Source organism: Planococcus citri, chromosome 5 (genome assembly GCF_950023065.1).
Source record: "Planococcus citri chromosome 5, ihPlaCitr1.1, whole genome shotgun sequence".
Classification (NCBI taxonomy): Eukaryota; Metazoa; Arthropoda; class Insecta; order Hemiptera; family Pseudococcidae; genus Planococcus; species Planococcus citri.
The window spans coordinates 50,986,931-51,008,855 of NC_088681.1; the positions used below are offsets into that span (position 1 = coordinate 50,986,931).

General features: G+C 36.3%; 1 protein-coding gene across 1 annotated transcript in view; it reads left to right on the forward strand.

The window, feature by feature from the left end:
* Window positions 1-20,955, forward strand: part of LOC135848510 (uncharacterized) — a 37,910-nt gene extending 16,955 nt beyond the window's left edge. The window contains exon 3 of the mRNA XM_065368427.1: window positions 13,042-20,955. Coding sequence (XP_065224499.1) covers window positions 13,051-20,535 — 7,485 coding nt within the window. The 5' untranslated portion in view covers window positions 13,042-13,050 and the 3' untranslated portion in view covers window positions 20,536-20,955. The remainder of the gene's footprint in view (window positions 1-13,041) is intronic.
* Window positions 20,956-21,925: the final 970 nt, after the last annotated feature.

Genomic DNA, 21,925 nt, shown 5'->3' on the forward strand with positions numbered 1-21,925 from the left:
ATAACTAAAATTGATATATTTCTTCTTATTACAGGTTTATCTTACGTAATGTGAATCGATATTTTCCCGGTGTCTTCATATCATCCATTTTACAAAGTAAATAAAACGTAGAGTAAACAGTTGGTAATTATAACATAAAGAATAATGATATTTCTATTTCTAGATTAATTATTGAACTAAATTTATTACGTGAAAGTGATGAGAGATTTCTTTAGTCTGCATGTGCAACAAATCGTTCGATTAAGAATAAAGCTATCTGTAGATGTGTTTCTGGTGACAATACTAGAGATTGGGACCCGATAACGTAATCTGGAATTTGCTCATCAATGATTTCTTCCAGCCCTCGTAGGTAGTGTACGATAACACCATCTGCTTGATTTTGTAGAAATGCCCTGTAGCAATTTCTCGCACGGTGATTAATTGATCCAACTCTTCTGTTCGGTATAGGTACTAGGAATATTTGATTAACGCCGCGGTAGATAAGATGTTTTATTATCGCCTTGATGTCGTCGTAGGTTTCATGCTTTCTTGCCGCATCGTCGATCTGCGCTTCGCCGAAAGAAATTAGAATCGATCGCGGTATTCTGATCAAATATTTGTCGATGTTTTCGATTAATGTTTTTCTTGTGATTCCGGTTCTGGATAATGAGTTAGTCCTCCATCTTTTTCTTCTTTCTTGGTTATTAGTAATCGCTAAATCCACTAAGTCGTGTACTAGGCCATCGCCCATACACATGACGCCGTTTAGGAAGTAAGTCGTAGTGCTGCCAGATGGCGAATTTGCTAAGTATCTCGTAACGTAAGCGTAATCGTGATCTCGTTCGAATGAGTTGGAATCCATTAACGTCTGAGGTATTTTTGTACAGATATGTAAATCTAGTTCCCGGATTACTTCCATTACATTACGTAAAGTCCTTGGTAAGAAATGATGGCATTCGGCAAGTACGTTCCGATTGTCACAGGGTCTGTTTTCGTTACGTTGTGTTCTTGGTGCTTCTATTGATAATTGCTCAATCTGTAGTCGCAATTCGTTAATCGTATTAGCTTCTCTACGTTCAGTAAGTAAGTTTCGATGATTAGCTTCGTGAAGCTCTATCATTAGTTGACTTCTCTCTCTGCGGATGTTTGTATGTTCAACATGTAGTTCAGACAGCTGTCGCTCGAGATCTATCATGTTTTCTAGGTACTCCGATTCGTCGATCAATAGAGGAAACCGTTGCACTGTAAAAGTCACTGGATAAATGGTTCGATCATCCAACTGCCCAGTGCACATAGGCACCATACAAGGCGTAGGAATGCGGAATTCAGGTCCGAAGTCATAAATTATTTCCTTACGGCAACGTTCATGAAGCACATGAGAACATGATGAAGTCCTCACGAGTGCTTGAGTTGGCAGGAGGGCAAACTTACAAATGCCACATGTTGGAAGCGAGATGGAATAATCATTCGTCGAGTTGTCAGCCATCTGTGGATTTACACATGCGGTCAAACTTCCATAACATAATTGTGACGATGTTAATTATATGTATATGAGATTACGTTACCTTGATATTGCTTGAACAATTTACGTAAATAATAACGAACTGGAAACTGGAAGAATTCTTCGCAAGTGAAATTCAACACGTTCAATCGGTATTACGTAAGTGAGCACCAAAACAAAATCAATTTTGAAAAATTCACTCAGGTTTTCGCACGGACGAATATAACTTGATGAAGTTAGTACGTTGAGAGTCAGAGAGGATTTTAACAACGAGATAATTGATAGCTAGAAACCGCTTTCTGTATTGTTTGGTTGAAACATGCGCAATACTTTCATCATAATTTAGTTTTTTATTCCGTTTTCGTAGGTTGTATCTTTGGTTAGCAGTGGACTTGATCAAGTTTCGTTCTGTGTCGTTTTTGACAACTTCTTTCAGGATTGAGTCAAATTCAGCTTGCTTATCAGTCGACAGATTATTACGTAAGCTTCGTTTTATCATTTTGAATTCATCGTTGTTATTTTTGGCTTGTTTGGTTGAAGATTTAGCAACAAATTCCTCTAGTAGTTCTTTTTGGTTCGTGAATTCCAGCATTTTTTGCTCCAGCGTTCTGTTATTGAACTTCGAACGGAGTTTAGGTTCTTTACGCAGCATTTCTAGTTGATGTAACGTTAGGTAAGATATAATTTGTCGAACGCTTATCAGTTTCTTATCTTCGCTAAATTTGATGTGTACTAATTCATAACAATTTTTTCCAGCACGTACGACGATCAGATATGGACCAGAACGTTTTGTATACAATTTTTCGGTTGTTCCTTTATCCGATGAAGATTGCTTGTGATTCGTGATCATCACCAGTTCACCAGGTTGGTGTAATCGTAAATCTCCTCGTTTATCATTGAACTTTTGTTCTTCTTGTTGTCGTTTTAATTTACGTTTTTCTGCGTTTAGGTTGATTAGTGCTTGATGATCTGTCATCTCATCAATCCTTGAATCGTCAAAATCATCTGTATATACAGCTTTACGAGCCAACTGATCAGCTATGCAATTTCCGTAGTCGGTCTGTCTTGCATACGTGTGGTGGAGTTGGAAATGTTCAAATTGTATCTTTAATGCTACGATTTCTTCAAATAATTCTTTATGATACACAGGTTTGTTTGACGAATTTTTCCATTGATTGGCTTTCCATTTATTGTATTCTGTGTTGATTGCAGTAGTAAGGTATTGCGAATCCGAAAATATCAATAATTTGGTGACTTTATTACGTAACATTATTTCCATAGCAGTTTTCAGTGCTATTAATTCGGCTAAGTTATTCGTGTTGATGTATTTTTCGTGATTGATTCTTTCAGATACGTTTTTAGTACCTTCTGGATGCCAGCAGATTCCGATGCCGGCTACTGCGTCTTCGCTTCCGTTATCAGCGCAGGCTCCATCTACAAAAATCCACACATATCCATCGCTGGCAATGTATACATCATTTAGCATGTCTAATGGTGTTTCCATAAGCTCAGCACTGGTTACCGAAGGTAAAATCTTTTCTTTAATTTTACGTCTGGTAGCTTTTAATTCAAATTTGGCATTGATGGGTACATAATTTACAGGTAGGCCGGTTTCAAATTCTGGTAATTGCCACAATTCATCTGGGATTATTTCAACTTCATTTGGACGATGATTAATTTCATTTTCGATGGTTTTGATATGCTGATGCCAACCATGGTGAGTGTAAGCTCCATCACTATCAAGGTTGATTTTTACTCGAAGATGTTCTCCAATTAATCTCATCGTTCTTTCTACAATATTCGATTGAGGATTATATGGAGTTGATTTTCCATTTTGTATACGATAACGTTTGAGTAACTTCTTCCAGATATTGTTCTTGAACTGTACTGCATTATCAGTGTTTACTTTTCGTATTTTATGTCCTAACGTAATGATTTCTTCAATAACTTCTTCCATGGTATCGGCTACTGCTTTTTGTTTAATACTAATTAGTAACCGTAACCATATTTTTCCAGAGAAAACATCCTTGGCTACGAATACGTATTTTGGTTCATCTGACTCGTTGGCAATAGGACCTAATAAATCAACTGATAAGACGTCTGCTAGTCGATATGCGTTAACGTAAGCAAATTCAATTGGTTTCTTCATACCGTAATTCTTATTTGCTTTACAGTATAAACATGCACTAGTAAGGTAACGTACGTAATGTTTTGAGTTCGCAGAATAGTACATTCGTCGGAATAGAGTGTCCAGTTTATTCGCACCTACATGTCCAAATACTTCGTGTAGATGTGTCATCGTATCAGTAAAAAGTTCATCAGGGAGAACTGGAACTACTGTTTCATCTTTGTTATTGAACATCAAGATTTCTTTGCCGTTTTGAGTATGTATTGAGAATCGCATAGCTAATCTTTTCTTAGCTTCTAAATCACGTTGGTTTAATCTTTCATCAGGGACTTTTAATCGATACGTTATTCCTTTGCAAGTTTTGTCCTTCTTTTGGAATTGATCAATTTTACGTAAGCTTGATATGAGACGTTCTCTGATTTTATCTCCAACATTTTGTTCGATAGATACTAAATTGGCAAAGTTGCAGTAATTTAACGTAATTTCAGGAGCTTGAATTCCAAACCAGCGTTTATGTTTCTTACGTAAGTCGTAAATCAAATTGTAACAGTTTAGTTGTGTAATCCAAATGGCCGCTTTTCGGTGTATTTCGGCCATTACTTCAAAATTGGCTACGATTGATTTTAAGTCACTTCTTACATGGATTGTTCTTCCATGTAGCCACAGTTGGAGTTTGCGAATTGTTTTTGTTAAGTTATACATCTCACGTTCGATTAACGTATACGATTTTTGGTGTTCCTTAAAGCTGAAGCTTGTAAACATAACGATCTCGTCTTGACCTTCTACAGTTTGGTATAATACTGCATTCATCGCATCAGATGACGTGTAAGTGTCTAGGTATAAATCGTATCCTTTTCGAGGTGAAATTAAAACAAAGTCCTTGATGTATTCTGCTCTCAATTTTTCAAAAGCTTCTTCTTGATCAGGTCCCCAGACAAATACTTCCCCTTTTTCGGTTAGTTTGTAAAGGTTACGTAAAATTTGCTGATAGCAAGGAATGAAACGCCTGTAGAGTCCTGTTAATCCAATTAGTTCTAGTACTTCGTTGGCATTTTTCAACTCAAATTTACCGGTCTTTTTGTTTGTATGTTTTTCGACATACTCTAAAAATTTCAATATTTTCTTCGATTGTTTCTTGATAATGCCTGGTTCCAAATCAAATCCTAGATGATCCGTTGTTCTTCTGAAAAATCTGGATTTGGTGGCATTTAGTTTGAGTCCATTCTTACGTAATATTTCAAAGACTTCAACCATTAATTCCAACATCTCCTCGAAGGTATCTGCACGAAGCAGGATATCGTCGACGTACTTGGTTATACCCTTTCTGTCTGGAATGATATCATTAACGAGATTTACAAACAATGCAGAAGATATTTTTAGGCCGTACGGGAGTCTTATGAATTGATATACTCTACCATCGATTTGGAATGCGCAGTATTTACGAAAATGTTCCTCAAGTACTATTTGCCAAAATCCAGCAACAAAATCTAATGTGCTGAAAAATTTGGCTTCCGCGTATTCCGTTATAATACGATCCAAAAGACCTGCTTCGTTGTAATTTTCATTTAAAATTGGGTTGAGATCCACCGGATTTAAACAGATCCTCATTTCACCGTTCTTTTTGATATTGATTACGATAGGGTTGATATATCTCGAGTTGGAAGGTTCTATTACGTCAATTGCTAGCATAATTTGAATCTCCCGTTTAACAGCTTCCATCATTTTTTTCGAGGGATTGTATTTTCCACATTTATAAATGATTTCTTTTTCGGGTATGTTAAATTCCAATTTTTCCTTTTTTCCTTTGAAACGACCTGGAAATTTACTGAAAATGTCTTTAAATGGAGCTAAAATATTGTACGCATGATCCGCTTGTTGAAGAGTGATTCGGTTCTCAGATACAGCTTCATCTAAGTCAGCTCGTAATCGATTGAGATAAATTTCTGGACCTGTATCAGTAACACCCTCAGGCAGCTTATAATATTTTCGTAACGTATTGGCTCGATTCAATAGCATGTAAGTATCTGGAAGATAAGATTGTTGAATTGATACATGATTTAATTTCAATTTCGTAACGTATTCTTCTGGTTTTAGAAAAGGTATTGAATCAATATCATGTTTTGGTGTAGGCTGGCAGTAAGCTACTCCTTCGTGTATTCTAGGATCAATCCCGAGTTGAATCATCGTTTGCATTCCAATTAAGAATACTTGATTACAATTTTTCATCACGTAAAAGGGAATTTTCAAGGTGTGTTTGCCAAATCGTATGGTTGGTACCAATGCGTAATGAGCAGTTTCTACGATTTGTTCATTTGCTAATACACAACTCACTGGTTCAGATAATGGAATGTAATCCATATCTTCGGAGTGATTTTCCATCAAATACTTAGCCGTTTCTTCAGAGATTACGTTAGGGGTTGCCCCAGTGTCGAGCTGTGCGGGATAACTACCTTTCCCAATGCCTATACTGACTACTGTTGTTTTGATCTCTACTTCGGTTCGGTTTAGTTGAGATAACACGGATTGATCATTTTGAGCACCTTTTTGGGTAATATTTAGAATATAATTGATGTTCGAATTGCGGTAATCTAACGTGTATTCATTATTATTTTTCCATGGAATTTCTCCATCACCTTTTCTAACGCTGCGATAGTCGTGAATTGTAAAGTTACTCGTGCGATGAATGAATGATGATAACAGATCTTTAGAATCAACGGTATGGTAATCCAATTTTTTACGATGTCTGCTTAGGGCTACTATTACGTGGGATAAACTTTCATAAACAGGATTGCGTTGTTTATTGAGGCGTACAATAATAACGTGATCATTTTGTTTACCTTGATACTCGTGTATCGTATTGACTTTGAACTTTCTATTTTCCAATATGGCTTTTTCGTGTTGCGTAAAAACAAGATATTGTGCCCCAGAGACCCGTGGAATGGTGTCTACTGAGTAGTAATCGAAGATTTCCATCTCAGAATGAACCACAGATGTTGAATACATGCCGCCATCGTATAAATCGGTGAGTAATTTAGCTGTAGTAAGTGTACATCGGTAAGATGTTGATAGATGTTCTTTTTCATCAATTAATTGATTGGGTATTAATTGGTACTGTGTTTTCCTCAAAGGTGAACGGTTAATGTATTTAATTTGACGATCATCTCCTATCAACACCGCGCGTTTAGCTCGTGACTTCATCATAGCGAATAAAACTGCACCGTAATGAACTAGTAAAGCTTCATCTATGAAGATACGTTTGTATTGATAATCATTCCCATGCATTAAATATGAGTCAATAGTTCGATAATTACGTAAAAGTTCGACATCATCTATTGATAGTCCCCATTTCTTGGCTAATCGGTTACGGAAATCGATAGCAGCTTCTTTAGTTGGAAATAGTACTAAGTCGGATCCATCGTGGAGTATTTTGCTCAATATGTACGTCGTTTTGCCACAACCTGCTGCTCCTTGAACTAATTTAGTGTAGGGTAATTCAAAGTCGTTGATATTGATATTTTTACACTTAAGATACAGGTCATAATCACTTAAAACTCTTGATTCTTTCGTTACGATTAAAGTTTCAGAAGCTGGTACTCGTTTGTTATCTTCAAGATCTTTCGATTTAATGAAACGTTTCCCGTCGTGCTTGTATTTGTGGTCGATTACGTTAGAAGATGGTACGTGTTTGAAGAAACCGTCGGAGTTATCGTAGATACCAATTTCCAGATCATCAATGTCAACAAATTTTTCGATATTATCTTCATCAGTGTTTATGATCTTGTTATGGATTCGTTTTGCGTTAAGATGAGCTGTTTTATACGTGTGATACCAAATTGCTAATTGTTCACGTGTTGCATTGATAATGTAGTCAGATTCATACTCGGGTTCAGGTATAGGTGGCCGGAAATCAATAGTGAAAGCGTTTACTGGTAAATCAAACGTTGGATCGTAATTATTAGGTTTTGAATAATCGTATTCCTTAAGTCTATTGGCTTCAAATAACTCATTGTAGATGGTTCTGTCTTTTTCAGAGGTATTCGTGGATTTGGGACGAATAATCACCGGACTGGAAACAGAAGCTACATCTGTGAAAACTTCTTTCAATTTCTCGTTCAGTTGCTGTATTGGATAGAATATACCGGCATTGTTTTTGAAGAATTTTGTGATATCAGGCTTTACGTTACCATGCATATCTTCATCAACGATATAATTGCCATCAATGTAGGGATCTGGATTAACTGATGTGAAAATTAATGAAGTTTCGAAAATGACCCGTACATTACGTAACTTTGATAAAGCAGAAAATAACTTCTGAAATGCATGCCATCGCGTGGTTTGTACATGATGCAAGTTGTTCTTTGGTGGTAAAACTAATGGAAATAGAACAATAATATCTTGGAATTTCTTATCGATGAGAGTAGCCATTAATTGATCTGAGAGTTTAGCAAATTGACTGAAATCCACGAATTTGCTATTTAATTCGCGTTGACCAAATGAAATAATAGCGTGTTTTTTATTATATTTGTTGTTCTTGATTTGATGTAGTAAATCGCGAAGTGCAATGTCATTACGTAAAATTGAAGAAGACGTAACATCGCATTCGGCTATTTCAGACAATTTTTGAGCTAAAGAATCCCCGAAAAACTCGTATTCCGAAAATGGGAATTCTTTTTTCTTACGTAATGTATTATTTATTCTTGATCGTTGTTCCCCGTCCCCTCCTCTGCGTCGGAGGAGTCGGAGTCTTCCCCGTTTTTTGAACTTTCATCATTTTGGTGTTGTTGGAAATCGTCTCCGTCATTTTGTGTTTGAGAGGATGACGGCTGGGAGATTTCCGTGTGATTAACTTGTGTTCGAAATGGTTGAGCACCAGAATTTCCTGCCGCTGATTGATTGGATGCCCCAGTGGTGTTCTGATTAGGTTTGGAGTTGGATTGTAAACCTTTGCCGAATTTATTGAATTTCTTGTTTTTCTTAACAGGCAGAATTGGGGTAGATTGGTATAGTAACGAATTGGGTTGTCGTAACGATGTAGGTAACTGTCGAATAGTTAGATCTCGGATACGTTTTTCGAATGCTACTCTATTGCAAGTGATTTCAAGACCAAAATGATGTTGCATATTGTTAGGTACGACTGAGTGTAAGGTAGAAATAAGATCGTCATCGGTCATATTAGTATCTCCCAGGATAGTGTACCATTTTAGAAAATCTAGAGCCCAGCTTTTAGTTGAATCAGTAGCTAAATTGATTGTACGGAAATGTGCTTTTGCACATTCGTGTTGTTGTTGATTCCACATAGTTAAAATGAATGACGTACGATGATTATAATAAAAAGAAAATGATCTTTTGAGTGAATCTTTCCAGTTGATGGCAGCCTCACTAATTAAGAGTTCGTTGAAAAATTCAATATATTGAGAGTTGGATGCACCTTTATTACACATTTGTTGTTCAAATTTGAGGACAAAGGAAATTACTTCAAATAAGTTGGTGTTGGTCAACCTGTGTCTGTTGTCGAAAATATTCTTTGATTTCAATTTGTAATTATTTTTCTCTGCAATGTCTAAGTCATAACTTAATTGCCGTTGCCTGGGATTAGCATCAGGTGTCTTCATGAGATGATTTGTTCCAAGTTGGAATTCCACAATTTGTTCTTCTCCATTCGATTTTTTATAAATTAATCCCGAATTATTAATCATACTTTCCATAACTTCCTTGGTCTGAGCTAACCTTCCACTTTCCTTAAGAATTTCAATACCTGGTGGAGTTTGATCTTGAGTTAAATCAACCACATTGTTGACGGAGTTAACGTTATTAGGAGTTGATACATTAGTAGCAGTTGGTGTAATATTTGACGTAACGTTAGATGTCGTAGCGTTTGATGGAATCGTATTATTGTATACTGGTGGCGGTTGTGGGTACATAATTGCTGGAATCGGGGGATTGGTATTTTGAGGTTGTGGAGTAGTTGGCGGTGGATTAGGTATACCATTTGATGTAAATAATGGGACTGGACTAATCTCATTGAAACGTTTAATCATGGGTTGTAAGACCTCATAAGTGTCAGCTGCAGCATCCAACAAATCTTCGCACATAGGTCTGATTTCTGCCATTTCGTCCGTAGCAGCAAGGCCCAATCTCATACCACTTAATGCTACATGGTTAATGTGTTGTGTTTGTTTATATGATTCGTGAAATAAATTCTTTATTGTACGGGTATCTTTGATCATGGCTTCGCGAAAGTATAGAAATCCTCTTTCGATTTGGGTGGATAGCCTCTTATATACATCTTTAATATCCTCTCTAGTGTCTGACAATTCCTTTTCAAGAGAACGTATTCGTAATTGCATATCCTCAGTAGATTTGATACGATCCTCATTGCATTCTAATGACCATTTGATATGATCTTGTAGCTCAGTATTCTCGGTTGGAGTCGGAACCGTTATTTCAACGCCATCAAATCCCATTGAATGATCAAGAGCATCAAAATTATAAACTCGACGTACTGCCTGGCCTTCTCTCCTAGGAGGATCTAAAATAGCAGCTATTGATAAATTTTTGTTGGAGACATCCTTGCCTATGTTTTCACACGCAGCCCTATTGTCAAAATCACACCACTGCAGAGTTTGCTCAAGTGTAAAAGCACTTTCTTCTCTTTCTTCTTGATCGGAAATATTAGGTGGTGTAGCAGTGTGTTGCTGCTGAGGAGGTTGGTATTGAGGAGGTTGACTCTGTGGGCGTCTATTCATAGATTCGTGTAACTCTTCTAATAAACTATTATGTGCACGACTGGTACGAGATTGTTCTTCATTATTACGTAAGTTTAGAATTTTAGAAACGTTTTTTCCTATTTTATACCCTCGAGCTGATACAAACCTCGCACAAGCTTTCGTAACTGGAAGATCTATAGTTTGATTGACGGCTTTCAGATCTTCTCGATACTTAGTAAAGTTACGTGATTTAGGATGAAAGCGATGGCCCTGACCATTCACTATACGTTGATTGGTTGGTTGAGGTTGAGTGGCTTGGTCGGTACTTGTATTCTGCCCCTGAGTACTCGAACTCGTTTGTATATTTTGAGTTGAGGTACCAGGTTGAGAAACAATTGGGTTCGGAATCACAGTAGTATTGCCAGTTTGGTTGCTATTTGAGTGAATCGAATTATTGGCTTGACTCGGAGTTTGACTTGGAGGATTAGATTGAACAGTGCCTCGTGCTGACTGGACCGACTGAGAATTACCTTGAGGTGGAGCCATGTATTGGATTGGTTGAGGTGGACCATAAACCATAGATTGATTTGGAAAGTAGAAACCTGGGGTTCCATATGGTATCGGAGGTTGACCATTCGGAGGCATAATCTGAGTGGAACTCGCAAAGTATTGAGGATGAGGCCACTGAGTCACGTTTGGATTGAAAACTTGAGGTTGAACATAGTATCCAGACTGGTTTGGATTGACTGGAACGTTACCTTGGTTTTGACCATTGGATTGTCCGCTGGCATTTCCCACGTTATTAGATTGGTTGGAATCCATTTCAATAATTGAACCGTTTGACTGGAACTGGAATTGAACTGGGATGCAATTAATTACGCAAGAGACACAATGTATCTGTAACAAAACTAACGAAAAACGTAAGTTTGGAAGTATAACGAAAGCAAATGCTAAGTTACGCAAAGTGAAACGATATTGAGAACTTCTTCATACGAGAGAAATAGACATAATGATTCGAATATCGTATCGATTGCTCGGAGCTCCGTTGAAAGTGAGAGATAAATTATCTCGGAGGTGGGGATTATAGGCCAGAGTACAATGCCTGTAGAATTAGTATTTTCCCATAAAAACTTGAACACAATTTCTATTGTATTAAATTCAGCAAAAATCACGTTTCTCCGTTATCGTGGTAACATGTTTGAACGTAATTCCGTTGTAACAATGCTGAATACTCGAATGTAATCGCCGACTCGTAGGTAGGTACCTACTTCGCGTTGTTGAACACATTAAAATAATGTAATGTCAAAATTCCCATCTATTTATAAGTCGAAAACGTTCGTGCAGTAGAGTGCAAATATGAAACTTGTATTTTACTGCCATATCAATGCTTGATAAATAGGTAATGAACTCGCATTCCTATCTTCTCGAAACATGAACTTTTCTCGAACTGATGAAATAATTGGTTCATCTTCCATTACGTAAAAATACACATGAAATAAATGCGAACCATAAATGGTACCATATTTCTATCCATTGACTGCTGGATCAAATCCTTACGTAAATGACTTCTTTATGGTGATTTATGGTCCAAGAATCTTATTAATAACGTCTTATGAACTAAACACACACATGTGAAAAGTAGGTATGGGTGTTGAAGTTGACCTTGGTTGATGGTATTTGGTCCTTGGATCTTCGTGATTTCTATGGAAATTTTATGGCATTTATGGCACTCGTGCCCCACGTTGGGCGCCAAATGTAAAGACTGTGTTTACTTTTTATTTGCACCTGCGGTGCTAATGTCTTACATGGTCTAACTTCACCCTAACGACTTAGTTAGACCTATACCTAGTGCTACGCACAGATAGGCACTGGCGATTTACCGCCTCGTATACCTACTCTTCGGAGATAAATATGAGATGAGAAATTATACACATAGAATAATATAAATGAATACTCGGACGACTATAACGTTACATTAGCTTTATTGGTTATTAAGCATTATATGTAAATAGTCTGAATATATTACGTAAATAGAATTACGATTTGATTTAAAGGAAGCGAGTACATGTGGTCGCAAATGTGTGTTAAAAACACCACCCAGGGACAAGGGCATTCATGCCGGATAGGGCAGGTCCAGTATGAATGACTCTAAAAAGAGAATTTAGAGATGCTGCAGTTCATCTCTTGAGTAACCACGATCCGATCCGATAGTCCATTACGTAAAAGATATTCCATATCCCAGTAATTATAAGGTGGAAAGTACGTGCTCCATACGTCGAACGTACTGATAGGGCTCCGCACCTCGACCTATCTATCGAATGGAAACTAAGCTCTCGCTTAGTGAGTCCGTGATTGACTGAAGTTGTGATCGGATAACGTGAAACACTTCACTAACGCGAACTAAACCGCTAGATAGCGTGGTTACGTAAGAGAATTGAGCGAAAGGTAGAAGGAGAACAATTTTCCCTCACCTAAGCGACGGAAAATGGCGCAATTCCTCCCTTTACAAACTATTTATTTTTTGAAATTTAAAGATTTTGTAAAGGGGAAAAAATTAAAAATTAAAGGTCAGAAATGACAGGTCTTGATGTGGGATGACTGTAGGTACGGAGAAGGCCAAGTTGTCAATTTAAATGAATTAGTGTGTATGAAGTACATACTTACTTAAACTAAAGCGATTGCCTTTTTGTTAGTCTAATACCTACTTATCAATGTTTGCATTGCAGGGATGAGTCATGTCTTCATCTAAACATGAAATCAGTCCTATTCAAAATGAAGATGAATGGTTTCTGTTGCATTCGTATTCATCAGAAGACGAGTTCGTGGAAGAATACAACAAATACTACCAAGGAGAAGCAAAATCCAAGGAACTTTATCTGCTCATTTTGAATAAACTACAAAAAGCGATTGTATCAGGTAATACTGATAATTTCAAACAATTTGTCAAAGTTATTGGTTTCATCAGCGACATCGAAAGTAGAGAAACACTCAAGATTTTCTATAATGATACAGAAAATCCTATCAAAACGACTAATTTAGTAATCCTAGCATGTAAATATAATAGGCTAGAAATTCTGAAATACGTACTTAATAACGGTAAAGTCTTGGAAAACCTCTCTATAAATGTTGGTAAAAATGTCGTTACACCTGGTGATAAAGACGAATCATGCCACGATGCATTTTATTACGCTGTACTTTCTGGTAATGTCGACCTTCTTGAAACTCTTATCAAAAATTGGCCCTGCGATTATTTTGCTACTCGTCCAGAAGAGCTAGATGAGGTACTTTCGAAAGCGTACGAGGACTTGAAGTTAAAAAACGTTTCGTTGTCAGAGAGTATGGAAATTTTCGTTGAGAACGAGTTGATAAATCTTCGTTTCTTTTCGAATAGTTCTGGAAATATTCAAATTAATGTTAGAGATAAAATCAATAATATCATAGATCGTGTTGACTTGGTGCTTGAAAAAATTGCGTTTTTGAAGTCCGAGTATTCTAATGGTGAGAAATTAGATGAAAGATTTTTATTCGTAGTTCGATTCATTGCTCAAAATATTCACGTGCTCAAGCGTCAGTTTAAGTTTACCTATGATAGGTTGCCTTGGGAAGAAATCGTATTTTGTTTAATCTCTTTTATTTCCTCTCATGTTAAACAACAACAAATCAATCTATTTTATTTGGCTATTTTGAATAAAAGTAAAATACTGTCTTACTTGGAAAAATTTGCCAAAGTGCTCGATAGTGAAAAACATGTAAAAATTGAAGACATGAACAGATTGGCAGATATTCCAAAATTGAAACGTGATCAAGTCGTCGAAGAAATCATTTGCGATCATCCCGAGTTTAAAGATCTTTATGAAGATTATCAAGAAATCAGAGATATTTACTCTCTGGAGAAAATAAACGAGTATTTAAATCTTGCTCTATCCATTGACCCTGAAGAAAGACAAGGTCAATTAATTATTACACGTACTCTGCAGGTTATCGGCGAGTATTTAAAAAACACCTTGGAATCTCCCAAACTATCCTCTGCTACAAGCGAGCTTCTGCTTTTGTCGTTGCCCAAAAACACAAGAAAAATCATCATCGATTTACGTAATTCATTATCGCATGCTTATTCGCTTTCTAAAAGAACCGAGATTGAAGAAAATGCCGACGTCAGCTTCTTTTCTGGTGTTCAGAATGATACAAAAAGAATTTACGATGTGATTACCGATATTCTCTGCAATAAAAAGATGAACATGATCCGGAAATTGCTGCAAAATATCGTCGATGGTGAAAATTTGGACGAGATTAAAGATATTGCAGAAACTTTGAGAATCGTCAAGGTGGATAAAATGGCTGAGAACAATTTTAGATCGATGGACCTTGAGAAATTAGAAAAACTCATTCGGGAAATAAGTGACATTGTAGTCGACAAGACTGATAACGAGAAAAAACTCTTCAAGCAAGCCAATGAAATAATAGATTTTGTAAAAAACAGATCAAAAAATATCAGCATTGATTATATGTCAAAACTTGGATTACTGAAGGGGTTCATATCGTTCCTGAAAGGTGAAAATCATCTCAACCCAGGTGGTATCAAGGTTCTCAAATATTCAGCTTGTACCACATTGGAGAGTATGTTTCCTGAAAAAGAACTGTCGCATGATCTTAAAGAAATTGTCCAATTGTCTGTAAACATTTACCGAAGCGCTAGTTCAAGAGTAGAGGGTGATAATCTCGATCAACTATTCAGTTCTACATTTGAGATTTGTAATGTCGCTGAATCTCGAATAAATGACATCAAATGGCTGGAAAAATTGAAAGAAAAATTATATGAGAGAAGTACTTTTATCCCTACAAGACAACAGAATCAGAATTACAAGGCATTGAAAAATAAGTATAATAAGCAACTAGTCCTAAAGTTGTCCGAATTGGAAAAAATTTTGAAAAATGATTTGACAAGTGGTAAATTGATCAATAAACTTCCTTCTTATAAGGGCAATAAAAAATTGCAAGCTGTGGTAGAGACTCTCGTTCTTGATGTAATGTCAATCTTGGGCGAATCTGAAAAACATCTGGAAAATAATCTGCTTTTTTTGGACGAATACACACCTTTACTAACTGGTAAATGCTTGCGTGATCATCTAGCCCATGGCAATACGTTACTTGATGTATTGTTATCTGATCCGTCCACAGCGATCATCCTCAATGCAGAAAAGCTCATTACTGAAAATATTGCCAAAAGTAATTCGAAAATTGGCAAATTCGTCAAGAATGATCTCTCCAAGCTGAAAGAAAGATTCGATAGCGGTCTTGTCACCCTTACCAATCAAGAAAAAATGTTCAATATGCTGGAACAAGGTCATCTTGAAGAGTTGAAGATTTGTCTGGCTCAAGGAGCTGACATTCATGCTAAAAGTTTGTATAATTCATGGTCTGCATTGCATTTTGCTTCTTGTGGGCCTAGTCTCGAAGTTGTCAAATTTGTTCTTGATCAGAATTTAGATGCTGAAGCTACAGATCTAAACGGTCAACTCCCACTTCATGTTGCTGCTGCTCATGGAAGAAAAAATATTGTCGAGTTTTTCATAAATGAAGCACAAGTTCCATTCAATCATCGAGATAACAATGGCAGAACACCACTTCACATTGCAGCGAAAAGTGGTCAGAAAGACGTTGTCAAAATATTGCTGCAAAATTGTGGTAGCTGCTACAATACGAATGATAACCTTGGATTTACACCTTTTCATCACGCAGTGCAATGTAATCACGTCCAGGTAGCTGAAATCATACTAGAAAAAGTGAAAAATGTCAACTACAAAGCCTCAGGTGACTATACACCTCTTCACATAGCTGCAGAATTCGGTTGTCTAGAGATGGTTAATTTTTTACTGAGTTGTAAAGCAAATGTTCACGCGAGACATGAAAAAGGTGGCACACCATTGCATACAATGGGGATCAATGGTCATCCAGAAATAGTAAGGGCTATAGTTCTCAAAGGAGCCGATGTTAATGCTGAAGTTTTAGGTGGTTGCACAACATTACATTACTTGGTTGAACATGGTCATCTGGAAGCAACTGATATCCTATTGAAACATGGAGCCAATCCCAACATCCCGGACAAAATTTATTATAATACTCCTTTGCACTATGCTGCCAAATATGGACACCATAAAATTGTTGAAAGTTTGCTTTCTTACAAAGCTGATGCTAATCTAGTTACAGTTGAACGTATTACTCCATTACATTTTGCAGTACGGGGCGGTCACTTGAAAATTGTCGCTTCCCTTTTGAAACATGGTGTAATTGTTGATGCTAGAAATATAACTCGTTGGACAGCCTTACATTGTGCGGCAGAATTCGGTCACAAAGACATGGCTCAGCTTCTAATTCAACATGGGGCAGAAGTGGATGCTAAAACTAATAAAAATCTTACTCCATTACATATAGCTGCTCTAGAAGGCCATAAAGACGTTGTCAATCTTTTGATTAAAAATAAAGCTAAAGTTGATGCTAAAGACATGAATGGCAATACACCGTTAACAGTTGCTGCTCAGCGTGGTAAAGTTGAAATTTGTGACTTGCTAATAAAAAATAAATGCAAGATAGATGTTAGAAACAATGATGGTATGACACCATTACATGCAGCTGCATATGGTGGCCATAAAAGTATTGTTGAATTTTTATTAAAAAATAGAGCTGATGTGAATACAAAAGCTACAAATGGTTTTACTCCTTTGCATGGAGCTATTCTAAATGGTAACAAAGATGTAGTAGAGTTTTTAATCAAGAATAAAGTTGAAGTCAATGCAGCAGGTACACTACCGGGTACATCATCTCTTAGTGAGTTAGAAGTTATGCCACTGCATCTAGCTATTGAAAGCGGCCAAAAAGAAATTGTCCAGGTTTTAATTGCCAACAAGGCTGATGTTAATGCCAGGAAAAATGGTGTCACGCCTTTGATGACTGCTATCAGATCTGGGTTCAAAGAAATTATTGAAGTTTTGCTAGCGAATGGAGCTGATGTTGATTCAAAAGGTGGTGCACCTTTGTTTGCAGCTATAATGAAAAATCGCACTGATATTGTGAATATTTTACTGCAGAATAATGCTCGCGTTGATTTTGTGAGGAATGGAAGTACGGTATTGCATTTGGCTGCTCAGATTGGTAATAAAGATATAGCAAACGCTGTTGTAATAAAGGGAGCTAAAGTCGATGCCCTGAATAGCGATGATATGACACCATTATATATTTCTGCTCGAAGAGGTCATGAAGAAGTAGGTGAAGTTTTGATTGCTGGAGGAGCCAATGTTAATTACTGTGGTTATGATGGTACCCCACTGCATGCTGCTGCAGGATGTGGTTTTCCAAGCTTTGTTAAACTTCTGTTACGTAATGGGGCAAATGTCAATGTCAAGGATGGCGATAACAGACTACCTTTAGAATTAGCTGTGGGGCATTGTCATTTACCTGTTGTTAAAGTATTACTTCAGCATAAAACGGTGAATTTGAATGCTAAAGGTAATGCTGATTGGACAATTCTTCACATCGCTTCACAAGAAGATAACCTGGAAACCGTAAAATATCTTGTCGAAAAAGGATCCAATATCCATGCCAAGAATTCATCTGGCTCTAAACCTATTCACATTGCAGCTAGGGAAGGATTTAGAGATATTGTTGAGTTTTACCTTAGCAAAGGATTGGATGTCAACGAGCCTGGTACAGATAATCAGATACCATTGCACTATGTTGCCATGAAAGACTGCTTAGAAGTTGCCAAATGTTTGATATCTAAAGGTGCTGATGTCAATGCTAAAGATGTTAATGGTTTTACTCCTTTGCATTTTGCTGCTGTGTTCGGTTATGAAAACATTATTAAAATTTTACTGGAAAATGGTGCGGTTTATAATCCTACTAATAATGGTTCTGTTACACCATTGCGTATGATAACTGATCGGAATTATCTCTCAATACGAGATACCAGTTCTCAAAACTACATGGATCTTACCAAAAACCAAAATCTCTCAAAACTCTTTACTTCAACAGAGAAGTTATTCGAATCTGTGAAACGTAAAAGTACTGCTGAGGTCAAGTCTGCCATCAAATCAGGTGCTTTTGTCAATGCCAAAAGTGCTAGTAATGAAACAACACCATTACATTACGCTGCGTGGAAAGGCTGTGACCAAATTGTTGATATTTTGCTGGAAAATGAAGCCAATCCTAATGCAATTTGTAGTGGACGTTTTACACCTTTGCATTATGCTGCCAAATTTTCTCATTTTGAATGTGTAAAAGCGTTATTGTATCATGGTGCAGTTTACAATCCAATTTCTACCAATGGTAAAACACCATTGAAGTACACCAGCGATGAAAATATTATCAACTTATTGAAATTAATTGAAGAATCATTCAAAAAAGTAAAAAACGCTGATGTTAAAGTCATCGATGAGCTTGACAACTTAAAAGACCCCAGTTTATTGAAAGCAATCATGAATACCTGTAATCGTGACAACAAAACACTGATAGCTGTAGCACCTCAACAAAATCTCTTATTTATTGAAAAATTGAAAAATGTATCCCAGGGTGATACATTGTCTGAATTGGAAAAAGCTGTGGATCTTTTGAATGGAGATTCTTGTCAACCAGCTTTAATTATTCTCAATCGTATATTCATAAAAAGAAAGCAATTGTTGGGGCCTGATAATCTTGCAACTTTAGACATCCAAGTGTATATTGCCAGAGGATTGTATAGGCAAGGACATTACCAAGAAGCTTTGGATATTCTGGAAAAAGTTTTTCAGAAACAGAAGGAAATGCTTGGTTTCAAAAACAAGTATACTTTGGATACCAGAAGTGCCATGGCTTTAGTTTTCTATAGGCAGGAAAAACATGATGAAGCTTATGAAATTTTTCAAGAAGTTCTCAAAACTCAGAAGGAATTATTGGGATCCAGCCATTCTGATATTATAGATACTCAGTTTCATCTGGCTCTAGTCTTAGACAGTCTGGGCAGGTATGATGAAGCTTTACGTATTAATGAGTATGTTTATAAGATCAGGAAAAAAACTCTGGGCACTGAGGACATATCCACGGTAATTGTGCAAAATAATATAGCCTTGGTACTATCCCATCTCGGTAAATTCGAAGATTCCTTGAAAATTTACAACCAGGTCTTAGAAAAAAAGAAATCTATACTGGGTATTGGCCATACCGATACTTTACGTACATTAAATAGCATCGCTGGAATACTCTTCAAACAAAATAAACATCAGGAAGCTGTGGAAGCTTTTCAACAGCTTCTAGACCTCCAAAAGAAACACTTGAAACGGAACCATCCGGAACTTCTAAATACTCAATACAACTTGGCGAATGTACTTCACGCTCATGGCAGACATATCTCAGCCCTCCAACTCTTCAAAGAATGTTATGATCAAAGAAAGTCTGTTTTTGGCTCAAATGATCCGAGTGTCAAAGATATCGAAAAGAAAATCAAATTCATCAATTTTCAACTGAAGGTTGAAGGTAGTAGTGAATCAGAAGTCACTCGAAATTTGCAGAAAGATATTAACATTGTTGCCAGTAAAGGTGATATCGAATCTCTGAAACTACTATTAAAGGATGGCGCTGATGTTAATGGCACAGATATAGATGGTAGAACACCTCTGCATTTTGCTGTCAGCAATGCACACGTTGAAATGGTGAATGTTTTATTGCAAAGTGGTGCTGATGTTACTCAGGCGACAAACAAAGGTAATACACCATTGCACACAGCTGCTACTAAACGTAACAACAAAATTATCCAGATATTGTTACAACACGTCAGTCCCAATAAATTGAATGACTTTGTTAATGCTAAAACAGCCTCTGGTGGTATGACATCGCTTCACATTGCTGCCAGAAGTGGTTGCTTGGATATTGTAAAATCGTTATTGAATAATGGTGCTATCTACGATATTGTCAATAATCAGGGTCAAACTCCTATCGATGTTTCTACTGATCAAGAAATCATCGAGTTGCTCGAATTAATTGACGAATTATTCAAAGGCATAGAAAAAGGCAGTATTGAAGCTACGAATAAATTGAAAGAAATTGGACTTGATGATTTTTCTGCTGCGACGAATGCTCGCAATTCTCAGGGTCATAAGTTATTGCAAGTTGCTGTCGTTGATAATGATAAACAAAAGCAAACGAATATTGCCAACGAGTTGTTGGAGATTATGAAGAGAAATCAGCATTAGTGAGATGTTGATTGCTTGTATCGATACCTGTTCAAAATAATACCTAGCAAAAAATTTAATCTGGCCCATACCTATCTTTCTAATGAATTTCGTCTAGTTTGGCGTACCTTCCAAAAATTTTACCACTTATGGTGATAAAAAATGTATGCATTCAATTCATATGTGAACGAATGCCAGAAATAGATCATTTAAATTGAATTGAGTTAGATAAGTTTTTGAAATACTCGTCATACTGATTACTAGATGCTGATAAATTTTCATAAAATTCATACCTATCAAAATGTCTGTATCTACCTAAAATAAAAAATGTTTTGTCAATTAATAGTCTAGAATATAGGTACTCTAAAAAAAAAAGAAAAAACAACGATGAGCAGAACTTTTGATCCTTTAGAATTTTAAAGCAACACCCAGGAAAAATAATGTTCCAATTGTTCACTATGCAAGAACATTTTGCAATTTTTTTTCAAATTTTGTAATATTGTAGGTCGTGGTATTTTGATGATTAAAGAATTTTAGGTCTTGTTTGTTTTACTTTTATAATCAAACACAATAATTTAAATATATTTTGTATCATTATCTGTCTACGTACTTATAATTTTTTTAAAATAAAGTGAGGTAATTTTGTTTTTCTGTTTTTATAATTTACCTACCTTATCAATAATCGTATTGGTTGTCGAATTGCATTTACATTTTTTTAAAGCTTATTGTTAGTACCTACATTAATTATGTATATTTTACTCCCTTATTTGCTAATTTTTTGTATTTCAACGATTTTTATACGTGAGAATAAATATTTTCTACTTGAAAAAATGACCTTATCTGTCGTTCTGCCAGAAATGAAAAAAATCTGATGAATTTGTTGGTACCTATTCACCTGTCTATATCGATTTGAAAAAAGCTCAGGCCTTCTTCAAAAATAAAGCCTTTTGAAAAATGACAAAATTTGGTTTAAATGATTTTTCTAGTAGGTATGTAGTTCATTCCATATCAAATAAGCCTAGAACACTCCCAAAAACCTAATAAATTATGTGCTGTAGACGTTTTTTTTTCAATTTCAAGTGAAGGGGGGGGGAGAATCAAAAAATTAGTTTCACATGATTTTTCCAACTTTCAGGAAATTTGAGAGCCAATGAAAAGTTGTTGGTGGGATCGAATCGAAAACCGAAAAAAAACTCGACAACTCATCTGAAGGGAGGAGGGATTGGTGGGGACGTCAATGATGTTTTTTTTTCTTTCTCAATGTGTGAGGAAGCCACAAAAAAATTTACTTAATATCTTAGGACAGGACTTGAACCAAAAAATGGGCTGATTTAAAATAAAATTGACCCCCTTATAAAGGCTGAAAAATAGAAACAAAAAAAAAATAAATTTTTTCTCGTTACTTTGTTCA